The 16,919-nt window shown below is 40.7% G+C and overlaps 1 protein-coding gene across 2 annotated transcripts in view; it reads left to right on the top strand.

Annotated features, from left to right (window-relative positions):
* LOC112266469 (E3 ubiquitin-protein ligase Midline-1) overlaps positions 1–16,919 on the top strand; it is a 65,841-nt gene that overhangs the window by 39,407 nt on the left and 9,515 nt on the right. For both annotated transcript variants that reach the window (XM_024443956.2, XM_024443955.2), the window contains exon 3: positions 15,792–15,887. In XM_024443956.2, coding sequence (XP_024299724.1) covers positions 15,792–15,887 — 96 coding nt within the window. The remainder of the gene's footprint in view (positions 1–15,791; positions 15,888–16,919) is intronic.

Genomic DNA, 16,919 nt, shown 5'->3' on the forward strand with positions numbered 1-16,919 from the left:
AGAATATTTTTTAATACCGCACAAGTTATAGACATTACAGACTACTTTGACACGGACAAACTGATAATCTGAGATGAATAAAAAACTACCTTGTCTTGAATCCATCCAAAACCTAGGCAGTAGGTGTGTGGAGACACACAAAGCCTGCGTTTATACAGGCAGCCCAAATCTGATCTTTTTTTCCCCACTAATGGATCTTTGACCAATCAGATCAGTTCTGAAAAAGATCTGATGTGATTGGTCAAAATACCAATTAGTGGAAAAAATATCACAGCCTTATTGTACAATATGAGGACGAAATTATAATCCTAAAAAAGCTTTCCAGTTTCACTGACTCACCCAATGAGCCACAGCTCACTCACCGGTCATGGACAATGATCTGATGTCAACAGCCTATCTCTCTATTGTTTTACTTTGTAAACAATGCTGTTTACTCAACAGGCCTATTTGGAAGTTGACAAAACAAAACAATCCTGCGATTGTATTTGAAATGTTGCGAAAGGTCTGTTTTGGCTGCATGCTATTCGCTGACAGATTTGTAGAGCTTTCCTGAGGCCAATCCTTGTAATTGGGCTACACACAATCCACTCATATGCTATTTATTTTAAATAAGCTATTGATCTTCTGTGGCTAAATAATAGAAGTATTCCTAGTGTAGTATTCTGAATGATTGCATTTATTTTTGAACAGACAGACAGACAGCAGTAATTCTATTCGTTGGCAAATGTATTTATTACAATTTCTCAGGGGTGCTGCAGCACCTCCAGTACCCGTTCCGTGGCTATGATTCTAAAAGGAAGTAAATGACGAAGTGCAACGCTGGAGAGGCGATAGTTGCAGGCTCATGTCCGTCAGAGCAAGAGAGACGGGGAGAGATCATAGAAAATGAATATCATTCTAGTTCTGTGAGTGATTCAAGAGTACTTCTCTCTCTCTCTCTCTTCACAATTACCAGGCTACAATTATCTGCCCCCTAAAAAAAGGTCTCTTTTATTAGAATTTTTACATTGCGAACGGTGTAAATAATGTTTCATACCAGAATCGGTAGGATACTGCATACTGTCAAAACTGAAAGGTGCCGGATCCTATTCCGGCAGGATCTGGGCCAAATTAAGCATGGACTATTATGTTCAGGGTGTATTGCAAAGAAATGGTTGTGCCACGAGAGGTAGACTACCGGATCCTTGCAAAACTGAGAGGTGCTGGATCCTATTCCGGCAAGATCCAGCTTAACTGAAGCACTGGCTTTTTGTTTTTCAGAGATATGAACCATTGACAGAGTTTTTCATTTATTCTACACTACAGTGTCTTTCTGCCTCACTTCTATATTATGTGTGCCTTACGACAGACAGATGCATTCATATTAAGGTCAGTGAATCTCCCAATTTGTACACTGAATACTGTCATGGTGGTATACATGCATTTTTCACGGATCTTCTGCGCTTAAAGGGCATTGCACATTGCACACATGAGCAAACCAGAGGACTCACAATCATGTAAGAATGCAAGGACTGGTTACCGTTCTGCCGCCAAAGTCCCAAAAAATGCCGCCCCCCGCAAAACTAGAATGGGTACCTGGGTGCATGATTATAGACTTGCTCTGAGGCTTTGGGGTTCTTGGTTATAGCATGGAGATAATTCATGATGCAGTGACAACGCAATACCACATGTAGGCACTGCAATTGTAAAATAAACACATTTCAACCTACTGTAGAGGAAGAGCCTGCTGATGCATGTCCAGTGAAGTAACATTTGTTTTCGGAGTAATATTCTCAGTGTTGAGAATCCTTTATATTTTCCCAATTTGACTCCAGTAACAATTAAGCAACGGAATGCAAACATGAGCTTTTCTTAAGTCCAGGTAGCCCCTCCTTGTAAGGGTAGACGTAGGTCACTACTACCGGAGCCCTTTGCACCACACCATAAAAAAATTCATACAGTATTGATTTGATTTTTAAGCTATGCTCATGAAAGAAAACATTAAAGATCATTAAAGATCGTGTACTACTATTAGGCGGAGCTGCCTAACGATTGACGGGAAATTACTGTCCTTTGATTGCCATATTTTCAGTGGTGGCAGTGGGCCTCTGTGAAAGGGCTAGGTCATTGTGGCTACACCCTTTCCTTTTGGGAGATAAAATGACCATTTCACGGAAACGTACAGAGAGAGGAAATGGTTCAAAATATCATCAGAGATCCATGGATCTGGGTCATAGAGGAAGCTCTGATCTAACAATGCAGAATGATGATAAACTTGTAGTAGCTAAGCAAAGACCTTTTGACTGTCCTCTGTCTTCCTCCCCTCCCCAATGGCACAGCTCCTGGCTTGGCCACAACTCTTTTACTCAGCCCCAGTACAACCTGTTCCTCCACACCCTGGAGTAATCGAGTCCTACTGTTACACTGTCATGACCCATTGCCTACAGCCTTGCTTCCATCTACGACTGGCCATGCAGATGACTTTGTGTCTCAAGGGTCTAGGCCAAGGGACTGACCACAGACAACACAAGCATTGACAAGTGTTATCATGTACAGTGTGTTATGCAGCATTATGGCTTGCATTTGGCACAACTGGCAGAGTAGTGTCAGGAGAAACGTTACGTTTATCATGAACATATAGTAATATAAATTATTTTGTATACATTTGATGTCAACAAAACTAATGGCACAAACTCACATGGATCCTGCAACTTTCCCATATGGTGTACACATGAAGGCCTGGAATCCATTAAGTGACACTAAATAGCTCAAAATTGCTTGCCTTTCTCCGTAAACAAAATCACCTAGTTTATATCAGACAGAAACAGCTTGGGAAAATGAAACGGGAGAAACGGAGAACTGAGGGAGACGACGAGAAGGTTGACACACGTAAAGATGCGGAGAACGAGATGGCACACAAACGAATACTGAGACAAGATACACAAGCAAGACAGACACATTAATAATAAAGCAGAATGTGAATTGGCAATATCGGAGAAGTTGATATACAGTCTATGGCTGTTACAACATTCTGTATCCTCTGCTCAACAACCAACAATATCTTACGGTCTCACTTCAGTATTCAACTTTTGCACAGGGGGGCCAAATGTCAAAACTCGACAGCTGTGTTTAGATATTAATTACGACTGGTTAAGGTAAGGGTTAAGGCTTGGGATAGGGTTAGCCCTGTGAGACCCAAGCATAAGCCTCTAATTATGGGTTAGGGTTATTTTAATTTTTTTACTTCAACTTTGTAGAACAATTTTGATGAAAAGTTGCAAAAATGTACCACTGTGATAGGTAGGAAGAATTTGTGTTCATGAAGAAAACTGTACAATTCTATAAAAAACACATAAAAATGTACCAAAAGCATTGATGCGCTGGTGCATGTCCCGTGGGTCCTGGTGGTATGATCTTTGACCCTCTGTAACTTTCTCACTCATCATTATTGATGATTCATTCATGATTATCTGTAATCATGTTAGCATCCACATTAATGTAGAATTGTTTAGAAACATGTTCTATTCTCATTTACAATATAAGTGACTTAAAAATGACACAAAACGTTAACTACCATATAATTCTGTTTTTAATTTTTCAAACTTTTATTTCACCTTTATTTAACCAGGAAGGCTAGTTGAGAACAAGTTCTCATTTACAACTGCGACCTGGCCAAGAATAAAGCAAAGCAGCTCGACACATACAACAACACAGAGTTACACATGGAATAAACAAGCATACAGTCAACAATACAGTAGAAAAAAATCTATATACAGTGTGTGAAAATGAGGTAAGATAAGGGAGGTAAGGCAATAAATAGGCCATGGTGGCGAAGTAATTACAATATACCAATTAAACACTGGAGTGATTGATGTGCAGAAGATGAATGTGCAAGTAGAGATACTGGGGTGCAAAGGAGGAAGATAAATAAATAAATACAGTATGGAGATGAGGTAGTTGGATGGGCTATATTACAGATGGGCTATGTACAGGTGCAGTAATCTGTGAGCTGCTCTGACAGCTGGTGCTTAAAGCTAGTGAGGGAGGTATGAGTCTCCAGCTTCAGTGATTTTTGCATTTCGTTCCAGTCATTGGTAGCAGAGAACTGGAAGGAAAGGCGGCCAATGGAGCAATTGGTTTTGGGGGTGACTAGTGAGATATACCTGCTGGAGCGCGTGCTACGGGTGGGTGCTGATATGGTGACCAGTGAGCTGAGATGAGGCGGGGCTTTACCTAGCAGAGACTTGTAGATAACCTGGAGCCAGTGGGTTTGGTGACGAGTTTGAAGCGAGGGCCAGCCAAAGAGAGTGTACAGGTCGCAATGGTGGGTAATATATGGGTCTTTGGTGACATAACGGATGGCACTGTGATAGACTGCATCCAATTTGTTGAGTAGAGTGTTGGAGGCTATTTTGTAAATGACATCGCCGAAGTGGAGGATCGGTAGGATGGTCAGTTTTACGAGGGTATGTTTGGCAGCATGAGTGAAGGATGCTTTGTTGCGAAATAGGAGATTCAATTTTGGATTGGAGATGATTGATGTGAGTCTGGAAGGAGAGTTGACAGTCTAACCAGACACCTAGGTATTTGTAGTTGTCCACATATTCTAAGTCAGAACCGCCAAGAGAAGTGATGCTGGACTGGCGGGCAGGTGCGGGCAGCGATTGGTTGAAGAGCATGCATTTAGTTTTACTTGCATTTATGAGCAGTTGGAGGCAACGGAAGGAGAGTTGTTAAAGTTGAGAGCCATTAAAGTTCATCTGGAGGTTAGTTAACAGTGTCCAAAGAAGGTCCAGAAGTATACAGAATGGTGTCTTCTGCGTAGAGTTGGATCAGAGAGTCACCAGCAGCAAGAGCGACAACATTGATGTATACAGAGAAGAGAAGATGCCCTGTGGCATCCCCATAGAGACTGCCAGAGGTCCAGACAACAGGCCCTCTGATTTGACACACTGAACTCTATCAGAGAAGTAGTTGGTGAACCAGGCGAGGTAGTGATTTGAGAAACCAAGGCTGTTTAGTCTGCCGATAAGAATGTGGTGATTGACAGAGTCGAACGCCTTGGCCAGGCCGATGAATACGGCTGCACAGTAATGTCTCGTATCGATTGCGGTTATGATATCGTTTAGGACCTTGGGCATAACATTTTCTGAAACACAACCAAAATGAACTGCAAATGCATCCAATACATTTGTAGAGTCACAAGCTTGAAGTAGTCATTGCGTGCCAGGAATATTGGACCAAATACTAAACTTTTGATTACTTTATTTATAGGAATCTTTAGGGGAGTCAGTCATTTTGACACCTAGCTTTTTGAGTGAAAAAAATACTCCTTGTTAAACAACATCTCTTTCTCTGAGCAATTGGGTTAGTATAAAATAATATAATTTCCCTTTTTTTGCATACAGTTTAGCTAAGTATATTTATTATTTATTTCATACAGTCATTATTGTTCATCTTTTTCAAGGATGTTAATCATTTCGGATCCTGAGCATCTAAAATGAAGTCATATTGTCTGAAATAGCAAAATGCATCAAATTGATCTATCCACAAAAAAAAAAATTGCTATCAAAAAATGTATTTTTGAAAGGATCAACTATTTTGTGGATTTTCTATGTAAGAAAGAACAGCTAACTTACATTTAGTAATATTTGGTTGTCCTGTTTTAACATGAAGAGATAACTTCCTGTCTTGCCTCTTTACCATAAAATGAATAATCATCAATGTCAGTTTTTTGACCTCAAAGTTCTTTTATTTTTTATTTTTAAGATATACATTTGTATTATTGTCATATGTAGAGGCAATTTCAACATTATTCTTATTTGGTTGTCTATGTCTTGCTTGTCTATCAACATATGAAGAGTTTCATTCCAAAATGCTATAATGTATATCCACCGCACTCACAGATAAATACTGTAAGTAGTACATAATCACTACATCTTAGAGAAGACAGCAAAAAATGGCTCAAGTCATGTACTTGCATTGATGGTGTCATGACGTTGGCCTGGGGGTAGGTTTATGACAGTCATAAATACCTCTTCCCCCCTTTTTCCTCTCTCTACCCTACTGATGTGACATTTGAAAACCCCTTGGTTAACATAGAGATTCTGGGAACATCAGAAGTTGGGGGGAAATAAACTAGATTCTGGTAATCCAACCAATTGAACATATGCGGTGGTACTTAATGAATATGATGTCAGTTCGGTTGTCATCTGGGACATTCTCATCAATGATAGGATGACATAGACTCTATAGTGGAAAGTCTGCACATTGTAGTTATCGGAGTCACATGGAATTGTTGTTCAATTTAAATGTTTGAATATAAAATTATTGGTGAAGAGATGAAATGTAATTTTAGCTTCCAAATGAGAGATTTGGGTTTTCATAAGGTTTGGGCTCAATCACTGGCCTGCCCCTGTGAAGAGACATTGGTTATAAAACTTTTCAAACACACCCTTCTCGCTCCACTATATAAAACCTTGACAAAAATGTAACCTCCTGTTCCAAGTACGTGAGGTCTGCAGCCTCTGCGTCAAAAGGACTAATATGTCAACTACAGAACTAAGCCAACCTCAGCGTGAGCTTTGGTTGCGATTGGTATGAACTTTGTACTCTTATTCACTACAGAAGTGATACTTCCTAGCCGTGGAGTTAGCAACAGCAGCTGCAAACACGGGCTAGGAAAGAACAGACAGAGTATCCCGTCTACCACACAATGACATTACTACAACGTATCCAATAATTCACCACTAGACATTCTTCAAAGGACAAAGGACTCGGTTTGGCAACACAGCCTTCCATCTACCACCAACCTACCGAAGCGCAGCTCAGAGTAAATATTTATTGCATTTTCCTTTTTCAAATGGGCGGTAATTTAGAATGCATAAGATACTGTATTTACGATAGCACAGCTTCTCCCTTTGTCCCTCAGTCTTCCTGCTCTTTCACTCAAACCCAGCCCCTTTTCTTTTGTGTAACCAGCTGTCATATCTGTTCCACCCGCTAGGGACGTTTTCCTTTATGACGTCATTTGTAATCAAGGTATAATTCATTCTGTGTATATGTAATTCTGTGTGATTAGTTAGGTATTTAGTAAATAAATCATTACACCCAATTTTGTATTGCTGATTCAACTTGTTAGGCAGGGTTCGTGAAGATAACCAAGAATGTACAACTTTCAGATGAGACTGAATTAAGATGATGATTAATATTGACTGCTATTGATGTAAAAATATTACTAGGTCTTTAAGAGTTTATTCGGAAGATAACAGCTTTATAAATATTATTTTGTGGTGCCCCGACTCTCTAGTTAATTACATTGACATGATTAGCTCAATCAGGTAATATTAATTACGGAGAAAGGATTTTATAGAATAGCATGTCATATCACTTAATCCGGCATAGCCAAAGACACCAACTAATGCTTTTGTAGGGGACCATTGTAGTCTCAGTCGAGTGGACAGGTCTCTAATGTTTCAGAGGCTACTAATGCCAAAGGAATCATACTGACACACAACAAATGCTACTAAGAGATAAATATGGGTCGAAGGAAATGCATATAGTGTTTGACATAATTTTTTAGTGTAGGACCTTTATATGATGCGATATAGGTTGAGTTGCATTTTTGCAACTGTGGGTCTAAAAGGGATTAAACAGAAAAAACGTAATGGTTAAGTTTAGGCATTAATTCCGACTGTTTAAGGTCAGGGTTAAGGTTTGGGATAGGGTTAAAACATACCAAATGCAAAAGAGTGCCTAGCACTGGGATTCAAACCTCCATCCTCGGAGCCGTAGCTTGCGGTTCAAGCCCTTCCTCTATCCTAATCCACAACGCCCTATCAAGCCGCGAGCCTACTAGATGGTAATAGGTGCTCACATTGCCCCCCATGGATCGTATCCAAGGCATCTCCCGACATCCTGGGAACCTGGACAAACGTCGAATACTGAAGTGGATCTGGTGTGACCTGGCTGCAACAACAGCGCTAGAGGGAGTTGTGATGTGTGATGACCCGGTAGACATTTTTCAGAGGATTAGACTGCTCGTTCAGGGACACCCGGACACAGAGTGAGCAGGAAAACAACGTCCCACCTGCCTATCTGGAAAGAAACAGTGGTGTAGCAACAGTATAGGATAATCGGTCTACTCCCATGACATCACTGCCTGAGGCTAACTATGTCTAACACCACTGAATGTCAGTGATAAACAGGGATAAAACATGTTTCTTGTTGTTATTCCGAACAGAAGCCTGTTGCTAAGAGATGTTTGGTATTGTGTTATGTTATAATGGTGGAATGGGCACTGACATGATAGATCTTGGGGACCATTGTCTGCTAACTTTTATTAGTTTTTCAAATCAGTGTCTGACCAGCAAATCCAGGTATATGCTTGCAGGTAATTAAATGCCAGGCAAAGCACAACAACCAGCCTAGTTGCCCTCGTATAGAGGATGCAGAAGAAGTTATTTCACAATCCATGTTTTATCAGTGACCTTGTTTACAGTATAAAAGGTATAGGACATGATGCACCATAGCAGTGATTCATTCATTTTACTCAGGGGTGTGAAGAGGGTAGGCCTCCTAGCACTCAAACATCTTAGGGGGATCCTTTAGTGGGATGCTCACTTCGGACTATGGGAGAAGGAGAAAAGGGCAAAGTTGTGATCCTGGTACTCCTGAGTCATGCCGTTCACAAAGGCAAACATTGGAGTAGAAATTGACACCCCAAAAAGTTCATGTTATATAACAATTTTGTTATTTCCAAGCCACATATACATTATAGGTTGACCATTGCATTAAGATAAAAAACAGCCCTGCCTGTCCTCAGCTCTCTTTATGCTATGGTAGTGTCAAAAAAATAGTGTTTTAGATGCCTTTGGTGCTTCCTCCAATATAGATATGATCAGATATTGAACAGTAAACGTTTTTCAGGGATCTTGGAAGGTCAAGTTGAAAGAAGCCATTGAAATCTTGCTTAGTGGTAGCTTTCTCTTGATTAGATACAGATGTTGAAGGAAAGACGTTGGAATGTATTTCCTTTGTAGAACTCCCTGCAACTGCCTTCAATGTCATCTGACCACACTCAGGAGTAGCCCACTTTGTTTTTAGAGAACTGTATTTAAATCTCCAAAGTTTCCATATACCCTGCCACTAATGACCAGGGATTTCTCCCAGTTTGAAATGTTAACTACTGAAATGTGGCTAGTGATATTCCGCAATGAAGAGAACTAGTGTATTTGGTAAATGGATACAGTAGGCTGTCGTTTCATCTACTACATTATCTCCTGCTGTGAGAACATTCAAAATAGAAACTAAGGATTGAGGCAGTCCATCCGTTGTATTTGCATTTTGGTTTTTAAAAACAAACTATTTGAAATATCTATAAATAGGATAATTGCATTGAGTTTAAGTTCAACCATGTTTTAATTTGTATTTTATTTCACCTTTATTTAACCAGGTAAGCTAGTTGAGAGCAAGTTCTCATTTACAACTGCGACCTGGCCAAGATAAAGCAAAGCAGTGCGACACAAACAACAACATAGAGTTACACATGGAATAAACAAGCGTACTGTCAATAACACAATAGAAAAAAAAGAAAGTCTATATACAGTGTGTGCAAATGGCGTGAGGAGGTAAGGCAATAAATTGGCCATAGTTGCGAAGTAATTGCAATTTAGAAAATTAACACTGGAGTGATAGATCAGCGGATGGTTATGTGGAAGTAGAAATACTGGTGTGCAAAAGAGCAGAAAAGTAAATAAAAACAATATGGGGATGAGGTAGGTAGATTGGGTGGGCTATGTACAGATGGGCTATGTACAGCTGCAGCGATCGGTTAGCTGCTCAGATAGCCGATGTTTAAAGTTAGTCATTGGCAGCAGAGAACTGGAAGGAAAGGCAGCCAAAGGAGGAATTGGCTTTGGGGATGACCAGTGAGATATACCTTCTGGAGCACGTGATACGGGTGGGAGCTGTTATCATGACCAGTGAGCTGAGATAAGGCGGAGCTTTACCTAGCATAGACTTATAGATGACCTGGAGCCAGTGGGTCTGGCGACGAATATGTAGCGAAGGCCAGCCGGGTGGGTGGTGTAAGAGGCTTTATTGACAAACTAATGGCACTGTGATAGACTGCATCCAGTTTGCTGAGTAGAGTATTGGAGGCAATTTTGTAAATGACATCGCCGAAGTCGAGTATCGGTAGGATGGTCAGTTTTACGAGGGTATGTTTGGCGGCATGAGTGAAGGATGCTTTGTTGCGAAATAGGAAGCCAATTCTAGATTTAATTTTGGATTGGAGATGTTTAATATGAGTCTGGAAGGAGAGTTTACAGTCTAGCCAAACACCTAGGTATTTGTAGTTGTCCACATATTCTAAGTCAGAACCGTCCAGAGTAGTGATGCTAGTCGGGCGGGCGGGTGCGGGCAGCGAACGGTTGAAAAGCATGCATTTGGTTTTACTAGCGTTTAAGTGCAGTTGGAGGCCACGGAAGGAGTGTTGTATGGCATTGAAGCTCGTCTGGAGGTTTGTTAACACAGTGTCCAAAGAAGGGCCAGATGTATACAGAATGGTGTCGTCTGCGTAGAGGTGGATCAGGGAATCACCAAGAGCAACATCGTTGATATATATAGAGAAAAGAGTCAGCCCGAGAATTGAACCTTATGGTACCCCCATAGAGACTGCCAGAGGTCCGGACAACAGGACTCTGAACTCTGTCTGAGAAGTAGTTGGTGAACCAGGCGAGGCAGTCATTTGAGAAACCAAGGCTGTTGAGAAACCAAGGCTGTTGCTGATAAGAATACAGGGATTAGAAATCCATGGCTTAAAAACAGTGTCCATGTACGCCGATGACTCAAGTTTTATGTTAAGTCCGCAAGCTAGATCCCTGCAATATCTCATCGATGACTTTTCTGTACTCTCTGGACTGAAACCTAATTATGATAAGTGTACAATATTACGTATTGGATCCTTAAAAAATACAACTTTTACATGACCTTGTAGCTTACCTATAAAATGGGCTGATGGGAAGTAGACATACTCGGTATTCATATTACAAAATATATAAATAAGCTCTCCACAATGAATTTCAATAAGAAACTTGTTAAAATAGACAAGATCCTGCAACCATGGAGAGGTAAATACCTGTCTATTTATGGAAAAATTGCCCTGATTAACTCCTTAGTCATATCTCAGTTTATTCACTTACTTATGGCGCTGCTCCTCCCTACTCCTGATGATTTGTTTTTCAAATCATATGTACAAAAAATATTTCGCTTTTTCTGGGACGCTAAACCAGACAAAATAAAACGAGCCTATCTATATAATGAATATGAATTGGGTGGGTTGAGATGATTAAATATAAAAGCACTAAACCTCTCTCTATAAGCTTCACTCATTCAAAAGTTTTATTTGAACCCTAAATGGTTCTCAAGTAGATTAACAAGAAAAGCTCATCCATTGTTTAAAAATGGCCTTTTTGCCTTTGTGCAGATTGCCATGTCTCATTTTCGATTAATTGAAAATGATACTTTGACAAAAGTCTTTTTCAAACAAGCATTGCAGAGCTGGCTACAATTTACATTTCATCCCCCTGAAAAGATTGAACAATTATTACAACAAATATTATGGCTGAACTCAAATGTGCTGGTTGATAAAATACCTGTATTTATGGGAAAGATGTTTGAAAAGGGTATTTTGTTCTTAAATGATATTGTAAATTGTAATGGTAGAGTTATGTCTTTCATAGAGATATCATAATTGTACGGGAAGGTCTGCTCAATCCAAGAGAACAACCAATTGATTACAGCATTGCCCCAAAAATGGAGGTGGTGGGAGGCAGCTGGAGGAGGTGGGGAACTGGTCTGTCTGCCCAATATAAAGGATCAAAACTGGAATAAAGGAATAAAAATAGCATAAATAGGAAAGTATACCAGTTTCATTTGAGGACCAGGGTGTGGACAACTGTGCCATACAGATTGCAAAATAGTTGGGAAGAGATGTTTGATGTACCAGTTCCATGGTACAGGGTGTATGAGTTGATATATAAAACAACGCAAGATTCAAGACTTCGTGCTTTTCAGCTAAAATTATTATATAGAATTCTTGCCACCAACAAAATGTTGAATATTTGGGGCATAAAATCATCGAAGCTCTGCAGATTTTGTTGAGAGGATACAGAATCAATAGACCATTTATTTTGGAATTGTCCTAAAATTGACCCTAGAAATAGTACTGTTAGGAGATCTGGAGAGACCGGGTCAGTCAATTACTAATATACTAATACTCTTAGTAAAAGTATTTATCTTCAACACGCAATCTGTAGATTCTATTTGATTAGAAATATTGAAATTGTACGTTAAACATCATAGCATAGTTGAAAGATATGTGTTGCGTAGAAACACGAAGTGGGTGGCCGGCAGAGATAGATGGGATGGGCTGAGGGAAGCTGAGGGTTGGTAAGTGGAATTGGAGACAGGTGGGAGTGGAGTTGCTGTGTGAGAGAGAGAATTGATGGTCAAAAGATAAAGGGGAAAAAAAGTCTAAATGAAACCTAATAAAAGTACATTTGAATGACACTAAGTGGCAGTGTTTTTACAACTAATGCCGGTTTGCCTGGGGCTGATGCCATGCAAGTGTTTGTACACATGCATATACACACACTCATTCAAACAAACAGATACAAGAACACACACATACATGTAATAGTGCCAGACATACAGACAAACATATTTAACATTTGATTAAAAAATAATAATTTTGCATTGTTGTTTGCTGTTTTCTTCTGTCTTTTCCTTTTTTCTATTTAGTTCTGTGGGAGGGGTCTCAAATGGTTGAGTGACAGCTATTGGGGAACTGTGGGGGGATCTTGGAGGGTTCGGGTTTCACAAGATTGTGATCATGAAAAAGGAAACTATGACATATATTTTATATCACTATCATGCACACGCACCCTCACACATAAGGATGGCTCTGTTGCGGAAAGACTGATACATGTTTGATAGTGTCTTGTTTGTCCTTCATGTTGTAATACTTTAATGTTACCCCTTCCTTGCGTTTTTTTTGTAATAAATAATTGTAAAATTAAAAAAATTAAAATAATACGGTGATTGACAGAGTCGAAAGCCTTGGCCAGGTTGATGAAGACGGCTGCACAGTACTGTCTTTTATCGATGGCGGTTATGATATTGTTTATTACCTTGAGCGTGGCTGAGGTGCACCCATGACCAGCTCGAAAACCAGATTGCACAGTGGAGAAGGCACGGTGCAACTCTAAATGGTCAGTGATCTGTTTATTAACTTGGCTTTCGAAGACTGTAGAAAGGCAGGGCAGGATGGATATCGGTCTATATCAGTTTGGTTTAGAGTGTCTCCCCCTTTGAAGAGGGGGATGACCGCGGCAGCTTTCCAATTTTTAGGGATCTGCGACGATTCGAAAGAGAGGTTGAACAGAAGCTGGGCAAGGCTTGGGCAAGTAGCTGCGTGGGGTGCGGAGGTGTTGGCTGGGGTTGGGGTGTTGGCCGGGGTTGGGGTAGCCAGGTGGAAAGCATGACCAGTCATAGAGAAATGCTTCTTGAAATTCTCGATTGTCGTGGATTTATCGGTGGTGACAGTGTTATCTAGCCTCAGTGCAGTGGGCAGCTGGGAGGAGGTGCTCTTATTCTCCATGGACTTTACAGTGTCCCAAAACGTTTTGTAGTTAGAGCTACAGGATGCAAATTTATGTTTGAAAAAGCTAGCCTTTGCTTTCCTGACTGACTGTGTGTATTGGTTCCTGACTTCCCTGAAAAGTTGCATATCGCGGGGACTATTTGATGCTAGTGCAGTCTGCCACAAGATGTTTTAGTGCTGTTCGAGGGCAGTCAGGTCTGGAGTGAACCAAGGGCTATATCTGTTCTTAGTTCTACATTTTTTGAAAGGGGCATGCTGAGGAAATTACTTTTAAAGAACGACCAGGCATCCTCGACCGATGGAATGAGGTCAATATCCTTCCAGGATACCCGGGCCAGGTCAATTAGAAAGGCCTGCTCGCTGAAGTGTTTTAGGGAGCGTTTGACAGTGATGAGGGGTGGTCATTCGACCGCAGACCCATAACGGACGCAGGCAATGAGGCAGTGATCGCTGAGATCCTGATTGAAAACAGCAGAGGTGTATTTGGAGGGCAAGTTGGTTAGGATAACATCTATTAGGTGCCCGTGTTTATGGATTTCGGGTTGTACCTGGTGGGTTCCTTGATAATTTGTGTGAGACTGAGGGCATCTAGCTTAGATTGTAGGACTGCCGGGGTGTTAAGCATGTCCCAGTTTAGGTCACCTAACAGAAGGAACTCTGAAGATGTGTCTCCTGCCTAATATGAGCCTTTCCTTTTACCACCATAGACCTTTCTTTACTCCATACAGATGAAGGTCTTTCAACAGAGGTCTTATCCACATGATTTCTCTCTCAGTGAATCTCATTTACTCTATCAACACATTCACAGACGACAGGCTTCACCCCAACATTGTCATACATTATTTATTGTCCAATAGTTTCAAGATATGTAACAGATGCTTCTTTCACATTTCTTCTGATACTCTGATTTATTCTGACCTCCTACTAGGTGAATAAGAATAAAATACATATTAAATATCCTCCTCAACCCAGAGCTTGTGTCCATTTTAAACTCAGTGAGTAGAGACTATGAGCTATAAATACATGAGATCAAGAGTAATTTCTCCTGACCCTAATACAAATTTACAACAGGGACATTTTAATTAATCTTCTCAGGAATGTGGGGGACAAATTCCATTGTATTAACGTCAATTTCAATCGGCCATTAGATTTAACACGCCGAGGAGAACATAATGGAGGGAGTCACATGGGGCATACTGTTTGACCCCTTAGTTGGTGACTGAACTACGGTTTTGGTTTCCAGTGATACCTATTCAATATGTCCATTCAAGCAAGAAGACACGCTAGTAGTCCTTGTAGTATTGCTGTTTTCCTCCATGGGTTCAGTTATATTTACACCCCCGTTGATCATGCCATCCCCTATGGTCCTTAATGTGTTTTTTGTTGTTGTTGTATGTCATCGTCGTATTAAAGCCATCCATTAGACTGGTAAACTCCCCCACCCTTATTCTCCTGCCTGGCTCGTCTGTAGTTTACGCTGTTAACCCATGGGGCAACTCCATTTAATCCCTACTGAACATCACATTGTGGCTTAATATGGTCGGTTTGGCAATAATATGATAGAATGATGAAATAAAGAAGACAGGTTTTTTTTCTTGGCAGAATAGGAAGGGGGGAAGGGGAAAAAACGTCAGGAAGAACAGCTTACATAAAGACTCTTTGATAGGTAGATGGGCTGTCAGAGGAGCTTTTGATGCTTCATTTGCCGATCGGGGGGGTTTATGCATGACGTTTTTCCCCCGGAGTGGCTCAGGCTCTGCCAGTCCTGTTAGGCTGTGAGTCCTGCTCAGAGACTGACTGACCGGGATGAGGCGGTATCGGGACGAGGGACATGGGCAGCGCCCGGAGGTTCGTGTCCAAATTGTCCAAAAAGCGAATGTGACAACTGTGGATGAGATTTTGGAAGGGGAAGGAGGGAGGAGGAGGAGGAGAGGGAGGGAGGAAGAGAGGGAGGAGGAGGAAGATGCTTCTCCGTTTTGGCTTTATGATTTTGCTCTCTCTAAAACAGAAATGTAGGACCTCTGACACCTTTTGATCAGCTTGGTTTTGTGTTTATTTTCTCTTGAAAGTATGGTAGGTTGAATTTCAGACAATAACTGTTGTTTTCTCTTCTGTCTTCAATAGTAATTTCCTCTTTCTTTTGCAGCAAGCGTTGGATTCCAACCTGAGTCATTTGGTCAAGAGGAATAATGAGTTGGAAGGGTTGATGGGAAAGTTGATCCAAACCTGTCAACATGTAGAGGTGAGCGCTCTGTCACTGACCATGCTATGAGTTCAGAGATGCGTGCATGTGCAAGAGGCATGCTGTAGTCAGTGTAGTGCATGTGATGCAAGCCCAATTAACTAACTGTACAGTATTTCGTTTACCTCAGAGAACTACAAACTTTGTCGATTTTTGTATAGATTTTTTTCAAATGATGATTTCCCTGACACGATTATGCTAATGTTGTCATGTCATCCTGAAGTAGTTTGTGTGGCAACAGATGCTCCTGTCTCCGCTTGAGTTTGCTCATCTGAATTTGTACATAGAATCATGTTCTACAATTTCAAAATGCACAATGTTTTCCTGATATAGGCTACTAATCATTGAGTTGTCAAGCAACACATTATAAACTGTAAAATGTATTATAATATATACATGTCCAACGTAAATGTTCCCATGTGCAATACAATTAAATTTTTACTAATGTATCTATACGGAGACCACCGATTGGTTGTGCCACTTCTTTAATGAAGGTTCTTCTGGATGAAGCCTTTCTGACCATAGTCACTTGTTCTTGATCTGTGATGATTCAAATTAAAAGCGCCTGAGAGGAAAGAGTCACAGCCCCATGGTGGAAAGGTGGGCTAGGAAATGAAAATTACATGGGCCTGAATCTTTATGACTTATACTCTAAGCAGAGATTGTAATATGCCTCCATGGCCACTGTGACCGGTACACTAAAAGGGAGGACAGGCCGCAGGTCCACTTTGGTCATTTCATTTAGCCTTTTAAAATCCACAAACCTGGTCCTTTTAAAATGGATGTATTTAAATAATGCATCACAGAAAAAGAGGGGAAATATCTGACCTCGTTTTCATGGTGGATGTAGGTCAGAAACGAACGTGTACATGGTTTTTAAACACACTTCCACCCATTAAATAATGAGTGTATAGGCTCATTCTCAAGCGTTTCTATGTGTGTGTGTGTGTGTGTGTGTGTGTGTGTGTGTGTGTGTGTGTGTGTGTGTGTGTGTGTGTGTGTGTGTGTGTGTGTGTGTGTGTGTGTGTGTGT

Source organism: Oncorhynchus tshawytscha, linkage group LG14 (genome assembly GCF_018296145.1).
Source record: "Oncorhynchus tshawytscha isolate Ot180627B linkage group LG14, Otsh_v2.0, whole genome shotgun sequence".
Classification (NCBI taxonomy): Eukaryota; Metazoa; Chordata; class Actinopteri; order Salmoniformes; family Salmonidae; genus Oncorhynchus; species Oncorhynchus tshawytscha.